The 20604-nt window shown below is 43.6% G+C and overlaps 1 protein-coding gene across 8 annotated transcripts in view; it reads left to right on the forward strand.

Annotated features, from left to right (window-relative positions):
• The window catches only part of LOC112252129 (cAMP-specific 3',5'-cyclic phosphodiesterase 4C), a 172534-nt gene that overhangs the window by 122556 nt on the left and 29374 nt on the right, over positions 1 to 20604 (forward strand). For 5 of the 8 annotated variants that reach the window (XM_042323023.1, XM_024423099.2, XM_024423098.2 and 2 more), the window contains 4 exons: positions 18354 to 18545; positions 18946 to 18987; positions 19590 to 19626; positions 19767 to 19896. In XM_042323023.1, coding sequence (XP_042178957.1) covers positions 18354 to 18545; positions 18946 to 18987; positions 19590 to 19626; positions 19767 to 19896 — 401 coding nt within the window. Of the gene's footprint in view, positions 1 to 3406; positions 3730 to 18353; positions 18546 to 18945; positions 18988 to 19589; positions 19627 to 19766; positions 19897 to 20604 lie in introns of those variants that run through there. The other 3 variants (XM_024423100.2, XM_024423101.2, XM_042323024.1) reach the window with 2 other exon arrangements.

Here is a 20604-nt window from a genome sequence, read left to right on the forward strand (position 1 = left end):
TGAGCTTGTTTGTTCCACGGCGAGCCCTGCCTACCTAATTGTGGTTGTTCAATGGATGGTATACGTGGGTTGGATTCAGGGGTCGATGTCAAGGGCCAAAAAAAGACCTGGCCCTCTGGGGCCCTAATCACTCAGCTGTCAGGACACAGGGAGTGTGTGTGTGTGTGTGTGTGTGTGTGTGTGTGTGTGTGTGTGTGTGTGTGTGTGTGTGTGTGTGTGTGTGTGTGTGTGAACATGAGTGTGTGTGAACAAGAGTGTGTGTGTGTGTGTCTATTCTGAGTACAGGGTTAAGGGGGTCTACTCATCAATGTAACTGATGGGAAAAGGGCTGCAGGTTTCTGACAGGGCTGCATTAGTTTATGACCTGAGTGCTGTGTAATCCATGTATCAGCCCTTAACCATTCAAATGAATGACAATCACCTCATCGTTGCATGGTGTGTCATTAAATTAAGAGTTTCCATGTTAGTGCTAATCAGTTCCCAACGTCCCGTACCCAGCATAATCAATAGGATGAGTCCAACCTACTGATGTTAGTCACCAAAGTCCTGTTCCTATAGCTGAAACCCATTCACATCAACACCAGTCAAATCAGAAAATTGGAATATCCTATTTCCACTTTGAAAAGGTATTGAATAGAATAAAACCTTAACGTTTTATAGTCTTATTACATTGTCAACTCGTTCTACCCGAAGTGTGTTGTTTGTACAGTGGGGAGAACAAGTATTTGATACACTGACGATTTTGCAGGTTGTCCTACTTACAAAGCATGTAGAGGTCTGTAATTTTTATCATAGGTATACTTCAACTGTGAGAGACGGAATCTAAAACAAAAATCCAGAAAATCACATTGTATTATTTTTAAGTAATTAATTTGCATTTTATTGCATGACATAAGTATTTGATACATCCGAAAAGCAGAACTTAATATTTGGTACAGAAACCTTTGTTTGCAATTACAGAATTCATATGTTTCCTGTAGTTCTTGACCAGGTTTGCACACACTGCAGCAGGGATTTTGGCCCACTCCTCCATACAGACCTTCTCCAGATCCTTCAGGTTTCGGGGCTGTCACTGGGCAATACGGACTTTCAGCTCCCTCCAAAGATTTTCTATTGGGTTCAGGTCTGGAGACTGGCTAGGCCACTCCAGGACCTTGAGATGCTTCTTACGGAGCCACTCCTTAGTTGCCCTGGCTGTGTGTTTCGGGTCGTTGTCATGCTGGAATATCCAGCCACGACCCCTCTTCAATGCTCTTACTGAGGGAAGGAGGTTGTTGGCCAAGATCTCGCGATACATGGCCCCATCCATCCTCCCCTCAATACGGTGCAGTCGTCCTGTCCCCTTTGCAGAAAAGCATCCCCAAAGAATGATGTTTCCACCTCCATGCTTCACAGTTGGGATGGTGTTCTTGGGGTTGTACTCATTCTTCTTCTTCCTCCAAACACAGCGAGTGGAGTTTAGACCAAAAAGCTCTATTTTTGTCTCATCAGACCACATGGCCTTCTCCCATTCCTCCTCTGGATCATCTAGATGGTCATTGGCAGACGTCAGACGGGCCTGGACATGTGCTGGCTTGAGCAGGGGGACCTTGCGTGCGCTGCAGGATTTTAATCCATGACGGCGTATTGTGTTACTAATGGTTTTCTTTGAGACTGTGGTCCCAGCTCTCTTCAGGTCATTGACCAGGTCTTGCCATGTAGTTCTGGGCCGATCGCTCACCTTCCTCATGATCATTGATGCCCCACGAGGTGAGATCTTGCATGGAGCCCCAGACCGAGGGTGATTGACCGTCATCTTGAACTTCTTCCATTTTCTAATAATTGCGCCAACAGTGGTTGCCTTCTCACCAATCTGCTTGCCTATTATCCTGTAGCCCATCCCAGCCTTGTGCAGGTCTACAATTTTACCCCTGATGTCCTTACACAGCTCTCTGGTCTTGGCCATTGTGGAGAGGTTGGAGACTGTTTGATTGAGTGTGTAGACAGGTGTCTTTTATACAGGTAACGAGTTGAAACAGGTGCAGTTAATACAGGTAATGAGTGGAGAACAGGATGGCTTCTTAAAGAAAAACTAACAGCTCTGTGAGAACTGAAATTCTTTCTGGTTGATAGGTGATCAAATACTTATTCATTTGCATTTTATTGCATGACATTACTTAAAAATCATACAATGTGATTTTCTGGATTTTTGTTTTAGATTCCGTCTCTCACAGTTGAAGTGTACCTATGATAAAAATTACAGACCTCTACATGCTTTGTAAGTAGGAAAACCTGCAAAATCAGCAGTGTATCAAATACTGGTTCTCCCCACTGTATCTGAGTGTAACTCTGGCTTGTTCGCTCTCTGGGCATTTCAGAGCGTTGTCAGGTTCTTTGTTTTGAAATTCAAACCGTTTCTTTCGCTCTCAGAGTTCAGAGTGCACACTGGACGTTCTGGTCGACGAGTAGGGTTGATCTGAGTGTTCTGACCTCACAATGACAGTCAAGCACCCAAGCTAACTGGCTATTTTCAGACTCAAATGAAAAAACATTTAGCTCTGAACAGTTAACTCGCCCCACCGGAGCTGGTTAAGTGTTTTCGTGTTATCAAGAGGGGTAATGACTGTAACTGTATTACTGGCAACAATTTAATTAATTTGGACGCCAAAACCACTGGTGTTCCTGGCCAAAGAGCTTATTTTCATGTCATCCAACAAATGTAAATGCCTTGAGTTTGCTAAACGGCATTGGCACTTGGATTGGAACCGGTGCTTTGGTCATGAAAATAAATATCTTTGGCCACGCACACCAGTGGTGGGTTTGGCGTCTAAATGAGAACGGTCAACGACATCATACATTTTACCCATTACCAGGATATTTTTGCCCAAAATTTGGTTGCCTCTGCCAGGAAGCTGAAACTTGGCCACAAGTGGATCTTCCAGCAAGCCAATAACCCCAAGCGCACAACAAAATCCACATATAATTGGTTAAAAGAGAAGTTTGACTTTTTACAACTAAATCTCTATTTTTGATGTAAATGGCATGTTATAGAATGGTCCAGACACTTTTTTTGCAACTTGTTTTTGAGAAACTTATCGCAACCATTGATTAATTTCCTCATCCTTGTTGTACGGTGCAGGGGCTCTGATTTATTGTTATCATATTTTTTCTTACGAATGCAAACACTCTCAGTAAAGTGATGCAGGTCTTTAGATGTTGTCCATATTAAATTGTGTCATTCCAAACTTTATTCGCAATGTTAAATTCCATTTTGTCGAATTCAGCACTTTCCCCTATCCAGCTGTTCCATTCTCTGTGTAGCATGCTGTTACAGGTAACTGCCATAAAAGGGAAACACCAACATAAATAGTCTTAATAGGGGGTTGGGCCACCACGAGCCACCAGAACAGCTTCAATGCACCTTAGTGTAGATTCTACAAGTGTCTCGAACTTCCTGGGTGGAAGCACCTGCTTTCAATATACTTTTTGTCCCTCTTTTAGTCAAGTGTTCCTTTATTTTGGCAGTTACCTGTTGACTGGACATAGAGATACCACTTGAGTCACAACAAAATGGAATATAACGTTGCGGATAAAGTTTCATGTGTACAACATCTGAAGAACTGCATCATTATACTGAGAGTTTTCCATTTCTGAAAGGACATATTTGGGTGTTTTTGGAACCTTTGTTCATGTTTTTTCAGAGCCCTCATACTACACAACGAGGATGAGGAAATGAATCGCTGGTTGTGGGTACGTTAATCAAAATCTAGTGAAATCACAAAAAAAGTGTCTGGATCCTTCTATAATTAAGCAATTAGGCCAGAGGTGTGTAGTGTATATGGCCAATATACAACAGCTAAAGGGTGTTCTTATGCACGACGCCATGCAGTATATTGGCCATATATCACAAACCCCTGAGGTGCCTGATTGCTATTATAAACTGATTACCAACATAATTAGAGCTGTAAAAATAAATGTTTTGTCATCCCCGTGGTATCCACCCAGTTTATAAGAACCCATTTACATCAAAAAGAGAGATTTGGGTGTTAAAAAAACAAAAGTTCCCTTCTCCTCCAAGAATGGCTGACTATCTCTCGTAGATCCTGTTTATTCTTGATTTGATGGACATTGGTTGGACTGTGAGGTACTGTAGCAGCAGTGTGATTTTCCCTTTTCTGTTGGGAAAATGCATGTTCTTGAATACCACATTTTTCATGACACTTCATTCAGTTTTATGGCTTTTTGTCTCCTCCCTAGGTCGTGGCAGAGCTGATGGTATCGTAGTAAGTAGTCATGAGTTGCAGCTTGGCAATGTGCCAGTGTGTGATGTTTGTGTCAGAGTGTTACAGCAAACAAAAGCAGATGGGTGCTACTGATCGGTGATCAACATACTTCCTCAGATGGAATGATTATTCTCGTAATAGCATGAAAATCAAGTACACCCTCTTTCTGGTTAGTTAAAATGCACTTCTTTAAAGAGCCTGTACTTGTTCGCTTCCGCTGTCAACAGGCCCTTTTTCAGGGGAATTATTTCCACTTGGAGGGGGTGAAAGTAAGGCCACGAGAGGCAGGTTCCACACTAGACCGTTAGCCAGTGTAAGATGATTGAAGTATACAGCCGTTGGGTTGTAGCCGTCTCTATTGACAGGCCTGAACAGGGCCCACTACTGGCTCCACCACAGTAGCTTATCTTCCTCTCCCAGTCGTCTGTTCCCCCTACACTGGCACTCTTCATGTAAACATCCTGTTTATTTTTTAAGCGGTTTTCATAGATTACATTTTTGACCTCTGATTCTTATTTGCTGGTACAGAGCAGAGACTTCGTTTTCCTGTAACTGTTCAGCCAGAACACGGAACAAAATAGTCAGTTGACAGTGGACAAAAGCAAATTAGACCTATCTTTTAGCTTTGCTTTGTAGATCTTTCCAAAAGTGAACCTTCTATTGATGTCTTAAAGAAGTTTATTTATGATTAATGTGCTATGGGTTTTATTATCTTATTGGGTCAAGTGGTACATACATTTTTGGTTCAGCTGTGCCCTAACCAACTTACGGGCTAAACATACAATTTTTTTAAGCAGCTAAACGTCAAAGGCTCACATTATTTTAAACTGCTTATCTGGATTACAATGGTTATAAGATTTATATTTGCTTCGCATATTATTCTTAATCCATTTGGTCAAGCCAGTTAAAAAGTCCCAAAGTAATATTGTTCTGGTATCAGCGACATTTGTTTGTGTGTGTGCATGCATATGCGTGTGTCATACACACACACACACACGAACATGTATATCTCATGAACTTCAGAACTACATGTGGTAAGCTCTCTGTATTATGTCCAGTAAATGTGTGTCTCTCTAACCCTGTTGACAGCGAGTCAAGCTGTGGTGTTTGGAGAGTCGCTCCCCACCATTAGGCCAGGGCTCAGAGAGAAATAATCAACAGACTTGGTTCTGTTGACTCCATGTTTCTTCTTATGCAATGACTTCTCCTCAAGGGCTATATTTAGAAAACATATACCCACGGCTGTATCATATGTTGTTGTACACAGAACATTTTCCACTTTTGGTCACCCTGTAAGAATTTATACACAGTGAATGTATTATGTTGTGGGATTTAATTTAGTTCGATAAATAACTTTGTATAACATGTTTGGAACCAATACCAGTATCCAGAATGACACAGATAATGCACCAGAAGCTAGCTCAGATGAGAGGCTACTGACAGTTTCTATCTAAAAACAACTTTGGCTAGACTTGGTTCAAGAGCATACAGTGTAAAGAGCTCTATGTAATCTAATTTACAAAGGACAGCAAACGTTAACCATGGCATTTGTGTTGAAAAGTTCTCAATGTTTTGTCACAACCCTGAAATAACTAAGATCACCTATTCTCTTGGCAGCCTGAAGAAAGCCTGTACGGACTAGAAGGCTGGACCATATCTGTTCATACAGTAGGGTTGAATTGGACTGAATTGAATAGACAAAAGAAAATAGCACAACTGGATTAGCTGGGGTATCTATGTATCTATGCACTCGAGCAATCTCCCTCGCTTTAACAAGCTGTGAAATCTACATCATATCCCATTGCTTTCAAACCAAAGGTAATTATAGTACACGGATGTTGGTCAGCCATTTTGAAAAGGAATTTACTGGATGAAGAATAATATGTTTTCTCGATCTACTGTATAAAGCCAGCTATGGTACAATGGAACCAAACAAAGAGTCTCAAAGTGCAAAGCTCAACCTAAATGAAGTGAATACATTGAGTGTTTGACATTGTGTTTGATCCAGGTTTGATGGTAAGTGTTGTAATACTTTACTCTAGACTGGTACGTGGGACCTCCAAGGAATAGTCTGTTAGTTCAGATGCTTTGTCTTCATGAGTAAGCTGTGTTTAGCTCTGCAGTTTCAAAGACATTCTTGTTTCTTGTTTTTGGTGGTGCATCAAATCAAATCCAAGTTTATTGGTCCCGTACACAGATTTACAAATGTTATCACAGGTGTAGCGAAATGCTTATGTTTTTTAGCTCAAACAGTGCAGTAATAATACCATACAATACAAAACAATATGCACATAATTAAATATATATATATATATAGTGCATTCGCAAAGTATTCAGACCCCTTTTTTTATTAGCAACATTTTCTGAACCTGTTTTTGCGCTTATGGGGTATTGTGTGTAGCTTTATGAGAGGAAAAAAACAATTTAATACATTTTAAAATAAGGCTGTTACGTATCAAAATGTGGAAAAAGTCAAGGGGCCTGAATACTTTCCAAATAGTTTTTGAAAGAAAAGCACATTTTCCATTTTAAAATGACATCAAATTGATTAGAAATACAGTGTAGACCTTGTTAATGTTGTAAATGACTATTGTAGCTGGAAACAGCTAATTTTTCTTTATTTTTTAATGGAATATCTACATAGACATACAGAGGCCCATTATCAGCAACCATCACTCCTGTGTTCCAATGGCATGTTGTGTTAGCTAATCCAAGTTGATCATTTTAAAAGGCTAATTGATCATTAGAAAACCCTTTTGCAATTATGTTAGCACAGCTGACAACTGTTGTCTTGATTAAAGAAGCAATGAAACTGGCCTTCTTTAGACTAGTTGAGTATCTGGAGCATCAGCATTTGTGGGTTCGATTACAGGCTCAAAATGGCCAGAAACAAAGAACTTTCTTCAGAAACTCAGCAGTCTATTCTTGTTCTGAGAAATTAAGGCTATTCCATGCAAGAAATTGCCAAGAAACTGAAGATCTCGTACAACGCTGTATACTACTCCCTTCACAGAACAGCGCAAACTGGCTCTAACCAGAATAGAAAGAGTGGGAGGCCCCGGTGCACAACTGAGCAAGAGGACAAGTACATTAGAGCTTGAGAAAGACACCTCACAAGTCCTCAACTGGCAGCTTCATTAAATAGTACCCGAAAAACACCAGTTCTAACGTCAACAGTGAACAGGCGACTCCAGGATGCTGGCCTTCTAGGCAGAGTTCCTCTGTCCAGTGTCTGTGTTATTTTGCCCATCTTTAATCTTTTATTTTTATAGGCCAGTCTGAGATATGGCTTTTTCTTTGCAACTCTGCATAGAAGGCCAACATCCCTGAGTCGCCTCTTCACTGTTGACGTTCAGAATAGTATTTTGAGGGTACTATTCAATAACGTACCAGCCCGACAGGATGCTCTCCATGATGCATCTGTAGAAGTTCGTAAGGGTCTTGGGGGCCAAGACTAATTTCTCCTGAGGTTGAAGGGACGCTGCTGCGCCTTCTTCACCATGCTGTCTGTGGGACGGGACCATTTCAGGTTGTCATTGATGTGCACTCCGAGGAACTTGATGCTTTTAACCCTCCACTGTGGCCCTGTCTGTGAGGGTGTGCTCTTACTGATGTCTCCTGTAGTCCACTATCAGCTCCTTCATTTTGTTGATGTTGAGAGAGATTATTTTCTTGGCACCCCTCCGCCAGGGCTCTCACCTCCTCCTTGTAGGATGTCTCGTCATTATTGGTCATCAGGCCTACCATTGTTGACTCGTCAGAAAACTTGATGATTAAGGGAGATATGTGTGGGGCCCATGTGTTCAGGATCAGCGAGGCGGAGGTGCTGTTGTTAACCTTCACCACTTGGGGTCGGCCCATCAGGAAGTGTAGGACCCAGTTGAACAGGGAGGGGTTCAAACCCAGGCCCCGGAGTTTAGGATGAGCTTGGAGTTGAAGGCTGAGCTGTAGTCAATTAACAGGATTCTTACATAGGCATTTCTCTTGTCTCAGTGAGATATGGCAGTGTGCAGTGCAACAGTGATTGTGTCCCACCGTGGATCTGTTGGGGCGGTATGCGAATTGTAGTGGGTGTAGGGTGTAGGGTAAGGTGGAGGTGACATGGTCCTTAACTAGCTTCTGCTGCGGGTGTCAGGTCAAGCACAATGGTGTGGGGGTACAAAACTAACATCCCCCTTCCCACACCAGGTGACCCCTTTCCAACCAATACAGTTTACGCATCACCAGGAACACACACACACCAAAAAAGGTCCAATCCTCTGTTTTCCAACTTTCTCTGCTTCCAGGCCCCCGGGAACATTGCAGAGAAAAAAACACTCACACACACACACACACACACACACACTTTAATTGTCATAGGTCGGTGAGGCCCCTGGAGCTGGTTCTCACGCCATGCTGAAAAAAAACAGGAGTGGGAAGATATGACTTTTGACTCCAGGCGCTGTGTCATCCTCTGGAAGCCCACTCTGTTGGCAATAACATCTGTCTCTGGCACGGAACAAAAGTAAAGGTCCCTTCAGATCTCTGGGGTTCCCATGAACACCGCAGCGCTGCCCAGCTGGTGTCAATCGCAGGAGACAGGCCTCGCTCCGGACTGGGCAGGAACGAAGGGGGTCACCAAACCCACATTTTCAGTGGCTGAGATTGGATCCATACTGACTGACAAGTTTCATCTAGTCATCTGCACATGGGTCCTGAACAATGTTCCTATAATTTTTTCAAAATTTCAGGTCTGGTGAGCGCAACAAAAGTAAATTTGAACATTGTGAAAATTCTGTGCAACTTCTGGTGTGCATTTTCTGTGAACACTGAGGATGTATCCGCTTTAACTTTTAGTTTTAACAGTGGCCAAGTAAGCTACTGTGGCTATCCGATCATAATGTAGGCCTACCAGTGGCCTACCATCAAAAACTATGAAGAAAATGAATCCCATAACATTGCAGCATGGAAATAGCTGTTCTGTCATTCAGCCTACATGGGAAAAAACATGCAGGGCTTGATATTATTACATATGCGCACAAGTCACTACATGTAGCTCTCACTTTGATCTCAAAGCAAGCGCATCTACTCACCACCACTCATGCTGTAAACATAGTCCAGTTCAAAGTGAATGGCACAGATCCATATGACAATGGTCTACTTGCATATAGGCCTACTGCAGCTCCAGTTGGTTATGGCGCGCCAGTCTGTGTAGAGCCTGAGTCTTCTCTCTCTATGCAAAAGAATCCTACTCCGATGCATTCTGCCTACACCTTAATCTCTTGCATAGTTAATTTTGCATACTAATAAGACTTACATAGTTCTTTTTGTTTCGGTATGTTGCGTTGAAAGTGACTAATATTGCATTGATTCGATCACAATTTCGACAGTAAAGGGAAACGTTGACAGTATTAACTAAGGGGGAACACTTTAGAAAGTTGAGTGACGTTCAATCTCATGCTTCTCTGCACCGGCTGATATTTCTTCTGCTGCGCGGCAGTCTCGGGGGAGCTTGGCGCCCACCCGCAGCTTAGAGGGAACATTGTTCCTGACTGCTTTTTATTAGCTTTAGATGTTAATGTCTATTCTTTCTTTATCTGAATGACATTGACCTGAAGGCTTATTTGAATTTACTCTGTAGAGGAAAGGAAACGCGGATGATTGACTTCTGTGTTTGCGGAGACCAGATGACGTATCAATGACACAGATCCTGTTCAGTATAGGATAGTCTTTTAGTAATTAGTAGGCACTAAGTGTGTGTGTGTGTGTGTGTGTGTGTGTGTGATCGCCTGCCTGTGTGTGTGCCGGTGGTCTCCCCAGATGGCTAGTGTGATATACAGAGAGTCCTGTCTCCCATGAGTTCTGACTGTAGTTCAGACTAGAAGTGAAGGGAGAGAAGAAACCGACTGACATCAGAGCCTGAGAAAAATGACAATACCAAGGTCACCACCACCAGTTATGATGCATTTGTCTACCTCATGACCTGCCTGTGAGCTTTGTGATACATACACAGAACATCTCATAGAGCTTCTTAGAACACCCAACATACTGTAATAAGAGATGATTGATTAACAAGGTTTATTCAGCAGAACGGCACGATTGGTTTAATATATGTGTGTCAAGTAATTACATTATACATATTCTCCATGCTGTAAGAGGGAAACAACTGTTTAACATCTGAAATAGAGGTACAAACTTGTATTACCTGTTTGGCTGGAATTCCAGATATACCGGAAGTTTACATACACTTACGTTGGAGTCATTAAAACTCGTTTTTCAACCACTCCACAAATTTCTTGTTAATAAACTATAGTTTTGGCAAGTCGGTTAGGACATCTACTTTGTGCATTACAAAAGTATTTTTTCCAACAGTTGTTTACAGACAGATTTCACTGTATCACAATTCCAGTGGGTCAGGTTTACATACACTAAGTTGTCTGTGCCTTTAAACAGCTTGGAAAATTCCAGAAAAGTATGTCATGGCTTTAGAAGCTTCTGATAGGCTAATTGACATCATTTGAGTCAATTGGAGGTGTACCTGTGAATGTATTTCAATGCCAACCTTCAAACTCAGTGCCTCTTTGCTTGACATCATGGGAAAATCAAAAGAAATCAGCCCAAAAACATTTGTAGACCACAAGTCTGGTTCATCCTTGGGAGAATTTTCCAAACGCCTGAAGGTACCACGTTCATCTGTACAAACAATAGTACACAAGTATAAACTCCATGGGACCATGCAGCCGTCATACCGCTCTGGAAGGAGATGTGTTCTGTCTCCTAGATATGAACGTACTTTGGTGCAAATAGTGAAAATCAATCCTAGAACAACAGCAAAGGACCTTGTGAAGATCCTGGAGGAAACAGGTACAAAGTAGCTATATCCACAGTAGAACGAGTCCTATATCGACATAACCTGAATGGCCGCTCAGCAAGGAAGAAGCCACTGCTCCAAAACCGGCATAAAAAAGCCAAACTACGGTTTGCAACCGCACATGGGGACAAAGATCGTACTTTTTGGAGAAATGTCCTCTGGTGTGATGAAACAAAAATAGAACTGTTTGGCCATAATGACCATCTTTATGTTTGGAGGAAAAAGGGGGAGGTTTGCAAGCCGAAGAACAACATCCCAACCGTGAAGCATGGGGGTGGCAGAATCATGTTGTGGGGGTGCTTTGCTGCAGGAGGGACTGGTGCACTTCCCAAAATAGATGGCATCATGAGGATGGAAAATTATGTGGATATATTGAAACACCATCTCAAGACGTCAGTCAGGAAGTTGAAGCTTGGTCGCAAATGGGTCTTCCGAATGGACAATGACCCCAAGCATACATCCAAAGTTGTTGCAAAATGACTTAAGGACAACAAAGTCAAGGTTTTGGAGTGGCCATCACAAAGCCCTGACCTCAACCCTCTGTGGGCAGAACTGAAGAAGCGTGTGCGAGCAATGGAGGCCTACAAACCTGACTCCGTCACACCAGCCCTGTCAGGAGGAATGGGCCAAAATTCACCCAACTTATTGTGGGACGCTTGTGCAAGACTACCCGAAACGTTTGACCCAAGTTAAACAATTTAAAGGCAATGCTACCAAATTTGAATTGAGTGTATGTAAACTTCTGAGCCACTGGGAATGTGATGAAAGAAATCAAATCTGAAATAAATAATAATCTCTGCTATTATTCTGACATTTCACATTCTTAAAATGAAGTGGTGATCCTAACTGACCTAAGACCGATCATTTTTACTAGGATCAAATGTCAGGAATTGTGAAAAATTTAGTTGAAATGTATTTGGCTAAGGTGTATGTAAACTTCTGACTTCAACTGTATTTTAAACAGTGGTCACATTGCTCTGTGCTCTCTGTATAGAGACACTGGTGTGCTGGGGAACATAACACTGACTGGCACAGTGATCTGTTATTTCTGTCCCCAATAGATTGTGCTACCGGACACTCGGAAGCCCATTCCGTTTCCAGTAGAAGTAACTAACCATATGAATACCACTGATATGAACACTTATCTTCCCACTCAGTCTGATAAACCCAGGTATTTGTTGTTGTTGACTTCCGGCGCCGACAGAGATGGCCGCCTCGCTTCGCGTTCCTCGGAAACTATGCAGTTTTTTGTTTTTTTACGTGTTATTTCTTACATTAGTACCCCAGGTCATCTTAGGTTTCATTACATACAGTCGAGAAGAACTACTGAATATAAGATCAGCGTCAACTCACCATCAGTACGACCAAGAATATGTTTTCCGCGATGCGGATCCTGTGTTCTGCCTTACAAACAGGACAACGGAGTGGATTCCATGCAGCGACCCAAAAAACGACTCCGAAAAAGAGGGAAACGAGGCGGTCTTCTGGTCAGACTCCGGAGACGGGCACACCGTGCACCACTCCCTAGCATTCTTCTTGCCAATGTCCAGTCTCTTGACAACAAGGTTGATGAAATCCGAGCAAGGGTAGCATTCCAGAGGGACATCAGAGACTGTAACGTTCTTTGCTTCACGGAAACATGGCTCACTGGAGAGACGCTATCCGAGGCGGTGCAGCCAACGGGTTTCTCCACGCATCGCGCCGACAGAAACAAACATCTTTCTGGTAAGAAGAGGGGCGGGGGCGTATGCCTTATGGCTAACCTGACATGGTGTGATGAAAGAAACATACAGGAACTCAAATCCTTCTGTTCACCTGATTTAGAATTCCTCACAATCAAATGTAGACCGCATTATCTACCAAGAGAATTCTCTTCGATTATAATCACAGCCGTATATATCCCCCCAAGCAGACACATCGATGGCTCTGAACGAACTTTATTTAACTCTCTGCAAACTGTAAACCATTTATCCGGAGGCTGCATTCATTGTAGCTGGGGGTTTTAACAAGGCTAATCTGAAAACAAGACTCCCTAAATTTTATCAGCATATCGATTGCGCAACCAGGGGTGGAAAGACCTTGGATCATTGTTACTCTAACTTCCGCGATGCATATAAGGCCCTGCCCCGCCCCCCTTTCGGAAAAGCTGACCACGACTCCATTTTGTTGATCCCTGCCTACAGACAGAAACTAAAACAAGAGGCTCCCACGCTGAGGTCTGTCCAACGCTGGTCCGACCAAGCAGACTCCACACTCCAAGACTGCTTCCATCACGTGGACTGGGATATGTTTCGTATTGCCATTATTAAAGTGGCTGGAGTTGAGTCAGTGTCAGTGTCAGTGTGTTGGCAGCAGCCACTCAATGTTAGTGGTGGCTGTTTAACAGTCTGATGGCCTTGAGATAGAAGCTGTTTTTCAGTCTCTCGGTCCCAGCTTTGATGCACCTGTACTGACCTCGCCTTCTGGATGATAGCGGGGTGAACAGGCAGTGGCTCGGGTGGTTGATGTCCTTGATGATCTTTATGGCCTTCCTGTAACATCGGGTGGTGTAGGTGTCCTCGAGGGCAGGTAGTTTGCCCCCGGTGATGCGTTGTGCAGACCTCACTACCCTCTGGCGAGCCTTACGGTTGAGGGCGGAGCAGTTGCCGTACCAGGCGGTGATACAGCCCGCCAGGATGCTCTCGATTGTGCATCTGTAGAAGTTTGTGAGTGCTTTTGGTGACAAGCCGAATTTCTTCAGCCTCCTGAGGTTGAAGAGGCGCTGCTGCGCCTTCTTCACGATGCTGTCTGTGTGAGTGGACCAATTCAGTTTGTCTGTGATGTGTATGCCGAGGAACTTAAAACTTGCTACCCTCTCCACTACTGTTCCATCGATGTGGATAGGGGGTGTTCCCTCTGCTGTTTCCTGAAGTCCACAATCATCTCCTTAGTTTTGTTGACGTTGAGTGTGAGGTTATTTTCCTGACACCACACTCCGAGGGCCCTCACCTCCTCCCTGTAGGCCGTCTCGTCGTTGTTGGTAATCAAGCCTACCACTGTTGTGTCGTCCGCAAACTTGATGATTGAGTTGAGGCGTGCGTGGCCACGCAGTCGTGGGTGAACAGGGAGTACAGGAGAGGGCTCAGAACGCACCCTTGTGGGGCCCCAGTGTTGAGGATCAGCGGGGAGGAGATGTTGTTGCCTACCCTCACCACCTGGGGGCGGCCCGTCAGGAAGTCCAGTACCCAGTTGCACAGGGCGGGGTCGAGACCCAGGGTCTCGAGCTTGATGACGAGCTTGGAGGGTACTATGGTGTTGAATGCCGAGCTGTAGTCGATGAACAGCATTCTCACATAGGTATTCCTCTTGTCCAGATGGGTTAGGGCAGTGTGCAGTGTGGTTGAGATTGCATCGTCTGTGGACCTATTTGGGCGGTAAGCAAATTGGAGTGGGTCTAGGGTGTCAGGTAGGGTGGAGGTGATATGGTCCTTGACTAGTCTCTCAAAGCACTTCATGATGACGGATGTGAGTGCTACGGGGCGGTAGTCCTTTAGCTCAGTTACCTTAGCTTTCTTGGGAACAGGAACAATGGTGGCCCTCTTGAAGCATGTAGGAACAGCAGACTGGTATAGGGATTGATTGAATATGTCCGTAAACACACCGGCCAGCTGGTCTGCGCATGCTCTGAGGGCGCGGCTGGGGATGCCGTCTGGGCCTGTAGCCTTGCGAGGGTTAACACGTTTAAATGTCTTACTCACCTCGGCTGCAGTGAAGGAGAGACCGCATGTTTTCGTTGCAGGCCGTGTCAGTGGCACTGTATTGTCCTCAAAGCGGGCAAAAAGTTATTTAGTCTGCCTGGGAGCAAGACATCCTGGTCCGTGACTGGGCTGGATTTCTTCCTGTAGTCCGTGATTGACTGTAGACCCTGCCACATGCCTCGTGTGTCTGAGCCGTTGAATTGAGATTCTACTTTGTCTCTGTACTGACGCTTAGCTTGTTTGATAGCCTTGCGGAGGGAATAGCTGCACTGTTTGTATTCGGTCATGTTACCAGACACCTTGCCCTGATTAAAAGCAGTGGTTCGCGCTTTCAGTTTCACGCGAATGCTGCCATCAATCCACGGTTTCTGGTTAGGGAATGTTTTAATCGTTGCTATGGGAACGACATCTTCAACGCACGTTCTAATGAACTCGCACACCGAATCAGCGTATTCGTCAATATTGTTATCTGACGCAATACGAAACATATCCCAGTCCACGTGATGGAAGCAGTCTTGGAGTGTGGAGTCTGCTTGGTCGGACCAGCGTTGGACAGACCTCAGCGTGGGAGCCTCTTGTTTTAGTTTCTGTCTGTAGGCAGGGATCAACAAAATGGAGTCGTAATTCCAGTATAGTAGGCTATGCAGGAGTCACAAGCCAAAATGGAAAAAAAATAATCAAACATTGGTTAAATAATTAATTATGTCATTGCTTCTGATCACTGATGTCAATCACTTTCCTAGTATGATGCAGGCTGGTTTTTAAATGTTCATTTACGCAAAATACTGAGCATCATTGTCCTGTATTTAGTACAAAGAATGCATACAACACCCCATACACACAGTCCCATATCTGACTGCTTTTGTGAGAGGAGTCTGTGAGTGAAATGCACATCCAGAGATGCTTGTTGCAGGTGCCCCAGAGACATGCAATAATAGTTCAACTGAAAGGAACTCTGACAAACTACACAGTGCTTTGCAAAGAATCATGTGTTGGTCAATAGCATGAGAATATGTGCAATTTTTTTATATTTATTTTCTTACATTTTAATTGTTTGACAGTTTATTACTATTAACATTTTGCCGCATCCACTATATCAAATCAAAGTTTATTTGTCACGTTCGACAAATACAACAGTGAGATGCTGATAGCCCAGTTAGCCTATGTGCGGGAGCACTGGTTGGTCAGCCCAATTGAGGTAGTATGCACATGAATGTATGGTTAAAGTGACTATGCATATAAGATAAACAGAGAGTAGCAGTGGTGTAAAAGAGGGGTTGGGGGGGGGGCACAATGCAAATAGTCCTTATGGCTTGGGGGTAAAAACTGTTGAGAAGCCTTTTTGTCCTAGACTTTGCACTCCGGTACAGCTTGCCATGCGGTAGTAGAGAGAACGGTCTATGACTGGGGTGGCTGGGGTCTTTGACAATTTTCAGGGCCTTCCTCTGACACCGCCTGGTGTAGAGGTCCTGGATGGCAGGCAGCTTTGCCCCAGTGATGTACTGGGCCATACGCACTACCCTCTGAAGTGCTTTGCGGTCGGAGGCCGAGCAATTGCCGTACCAGGCAGTGATGCAACCTGTCAAGGGTGCTCTCGATGATGCAGCTGTAGAACCTTTTGAGGATCTCAGGACCCATGCCAAATCTTTTTAGTTTCCTGAGGGGGAATAGGCTTTGTCGTGCCCTCTTCACGACTGTCTTGGTGTGTTTGGTCCATTCTAGTTTGAACAGCTGCTAAACTGTGTACACCACCAATAAACATTGATTTGAGTTGAACTTGAAGTCAAGTGAAAGGGTATGTACCGTATGGGGTGAGGGCCTCAGCCTAATGTAATTATATGAGACTCCAGCCAGGGGGCATGCAGTATATTTTGGGCTATGTATAGCCCTCTCACATGTCCCCCATCAATGATAGAGGGCTATTCTTAGAACCACTCTCTCCAACTCCACCTCAGCCCGACCTTGCAGCTGTCGCTCATTTACTGTGGCATCGCCCTGGAACAACTCTCTTCTGGAGTTAGACACACAGATCAGACATACAGTCACATTACTAGTAAGCCTAAAGGAGGAGGGTAATGTACTATTAGAACTTCTGCTGTATGTGTAAAGTCACTGCTGTATCAACTATACTTTGCTGGTGCAAAGTCCGATACGTAAAATGTATGCATAGATGACTATAAGTCGCTTTGGATAAAATCGTCTGCTAAATGGTATTTATTATTATTAACACTCCCTGTTCTTGACACATACTGTCGTGTATCTGACTTCCCGCCAGAGACTGGGGTTCAATCCCCACATTCAGCTTTCCCATTGTTTCTCGCACTTGCCTTTCTCCACCTCTGATCTCCTAACTTAGTCTTAATACATTCTTAAAATATGAAAAGGAAAGTGGAATTGCTCTCATCCATCAAACAGACCTCAATGTATTTTCTAGCTGTTCACACTCTGCGTTTTCTGTGTTACGCAAAGAAACTACACATCACACCAAGACACTCAAGGGAATCCTTGCAGCGTTCTTGGCAGCCTCCTGGGCCTGACGTGCCTCTGGAAACAGGTTCCCCAAGTCAGCATTATTAGGAGATTGGATGGCTATGGATTGATCACCCTGATATTTTTAGGTCAGGGTCTGGCTGCAGGGGTGGATAGGTGCCATAAGCATGCCTGACAGAGGGAGAGGAAGAACGCACTGATGACGTACAGTACCTGTCAAAAGTTTGGACACACCTACTCATTCAAGGGTTTTTATTTAGTTTTACTATTTTCTAAATTGTAGAATAATAGTGAAGACATCAAAACTATGAAATAACATATATGGAATCATGCAGTAACAAAAAATGTGTTTTTTTTGTGCAAAGCTATCATCTAGGCAAAGGGTGGCTACTTTGAAAAATCTCAAATATAAAATATTTTTGATTTGTGTAACACTTTTTTGGTTACTACATGATTCCATATGTGTTATTTTATAGTTGTAATGTCTTCAATATTATTCTCCAATGTAGAAAATGGTAAAAATAAAGAAAAACCCTTGAATGAGTATGTGTGTCCAAACATTTGACTGGTACTGTATGTTGTGAAGTCAGTGCTGACGCTAGTGTGATTTGAGTTAAAGTAATGGGTGTTGGGGGTGGCAGATCACTAAGTCAGCTCATTTTTTATACTCTATATACTGTGTATTAGCAATGATGCTGGCAGTGATTGGTCAATGTTTTTTTTATGATGAAAACTGATGATTTCTGATTCACAAATCTTGTCAGACTTCCATGACTCTGACATCATACTGTACACAATAAATGAATGGACAATGTCGTCCTGTCTTCCTGCTCCGCTGCTCCAGACACCTATTGACATGAATCTTGCCTTCTCTCTACCTTCTCTTCCCTTGATGTTGATGGCTCTTGTCATTATTTTCTGTGATGACAATGCCAGGATGTCACTGCTGAACAAACTGAAAGACACCCATAACATGAATCCAACCCTTCTGCCTCTCCCTTCTCTCCCCCTTAGCTTTGATGTGGAGAATGGGCTGTCGGTGGGGCGCAGTCCCCTGGACCCCCAGGTTAGCCCCATCTCTGGCCTGGTCCTACAGGCCAACTACCCCCACAGCCAGCGCCGCGAGTCCTTCCTATATCGCTCCGACTCAGATTTCGACCTCTCGCCCAAAGCCATGTCCCGCAACTCCTCCACGGCCAGTGAGCTGTAAGTAGCATTGTAGCATTGTGATGTGTGATCCTCCTCCTAACACCTTCTCCAGGTCATTTTCTTCTTCCCCTCTCTCTCTTTTTCCCCATCTCTCTCTCTCTCATTCTCTCCCTCTCTCTTTCTCACTCACTATGTTGCTGTTTCTGTCCTGTCTCTCTCTTTGCCTCTTTGTTGCTCTCCCCCACCCCTGATATTTCACTTACCAATACTTCACTTACTCTCTCCATATTTATAATGACATAACTAACCCTTCAACTATGATTCCACAGATTTCCCTAAAGACTCAACCTTAAAGTCAATTGAATTAAGTCTAACAGTCTTGATTTGTTGATGTTTGTTTCTGGAGGTTATTTTAGCCATGTTTAGTTTAGTCACTGGACTCTCTATGTCTTTAAAGGGAAGAGGGCTTGAAGCACTGGGAAGTCAGTTGGCTGCCGCGGTGAGAGACGCGCGTGACAAATGTTTTCTTTTTTACTTCTCCTTTAAGGACTGTTCCACTTCGCTTGCAGGTTTCAGACACTTCCTCCACTCACCAACCCCTTAACCCCCCCACACCCTCCTGCTGAACACCACCCCACCCATACATACACGCCCCTCAGCCCCTTCCCTCCCAAACCATCCCAAAAAGAAAAGCCCCACAGTCCTTGCATCTGAGTTGAGCCTGCTACTGTATGTGTGCTGCATGAATAGCCTGAGGCCTATTATCTTAACCACAGAAAGGCTTGACCCCAAGACAACACATTGTGTGCATGATGATTCCCCCACAGCACAGTTCCAAAGGGTAATGTCTGTTTTCCCAGGGTTCTCCCACAGTCAGTTGTGTGCATGTCACTTGTTTTCTCTCTGTGTCCAATGTGTTAACTGATGCAGGACATGAGGGTGTTCAGGTTGCAGTTAAGATGCCCATTGAGTACCATAGAGCCCCATTATATGTATTGTATATTAATATTAACCTTTTAAGATGCTGATATTCTGTTCTCCACCTGTTGGTTGAAGGTTTCGTATCTAACCAAGTGTTTTTTTCTTCTTCTGTCATTTCAGACATGGAGAAGACATGATTGTGACACCATTTGCACAGGTTAGTGCTATGTTCATGCTTTTTCTCTCTCTCTCTCTCTCTCGTGTGTGTGTGTGTTATGAATTCCTGATGTTGAGGGTTGGAAATCAATTTGAAGGTTATAATGCAACATAACACTACCCTCCAACCTTTCTCTTTAGGTGCTTGCCAGTCTCCGAACAGTCAGAAGCAATTTTGCCTACATAACTAATCTGCAAGATCGGCCCAACAGGCGGCCATCAGGCAGCAACCCTCCCTCCATACCTACCCACACCAAGTCAAGCATAACAGGTCAATATTATACTCATCTGATCTTACCTCTTACATGACTTCACAACAAGAATTTGCCTGTTGTGCCAATTCTTGTTCCCTAGTGTCTGCTTCACCCTGTAAAAATAACAAGTTCTCAAGAACTGAAAATACAGACCTACATAAGATTTGTTTGATGCTACTGCCACAATTGCTGTTATTATCTGTCAGCTTTACATTGATAAGGGCAGTGCAGTGAGAATGTGAAGAGGACAACAAAAAGGCATACATTCAACACAATGAGTTTTATAGTCTCTGGTTTGAAATGGAACCAATCTTGATTTAAAAACAGAGCTTGCATTAGACGTTAGTGACTCGAAGTGAAAGACCTCACACAGATTTCTGTCCAGTGATTTTGGGGGCGGCAGGTAGCCTAGTGGTGAGAGCGTTGGACTTGTAAACGAAAGGTTGCAAGATCGAATCCCCGAGCTGACAAGATAAAATTCTGTCGCTCTGCCCCTGAACAAGGCAGTTAACCCACTGTTCCTAGGCCGTCATTGAAAATAAGAATTTGTTCTTAAATAAGAATTTGTTCTTAACTGACTTGCCTAGTTAAATAAAGGTAAAATGAGAAAAAAATGGTAAAATAAAGAGAAAGTAATCACTACTGAATGGGCCTTGTTTGAAGATTTGGATCTGGGTCTCAGTCTGGTAAGTCTAGGTTCTGAAATGGATGGTCTCTGGTGGGCT

The sequence above is a fragment of the Oncorhynchus tshawytscha genome, linkage group LG06 (assembly GCF_018296145.1).
Source record: "Oncorhynchus tshawytscha isolate Ot180627B linkage group LG06, Otsh_v2.0, whole genome shotgun sequence".
NCBI classification, from domain to species: Eukaryota; Metazoa; Chordata; class Actinopteri; order Salmoniformes; family Salmonidae; genus Oncorhynchus; species Oncorhynchus tshawytscha.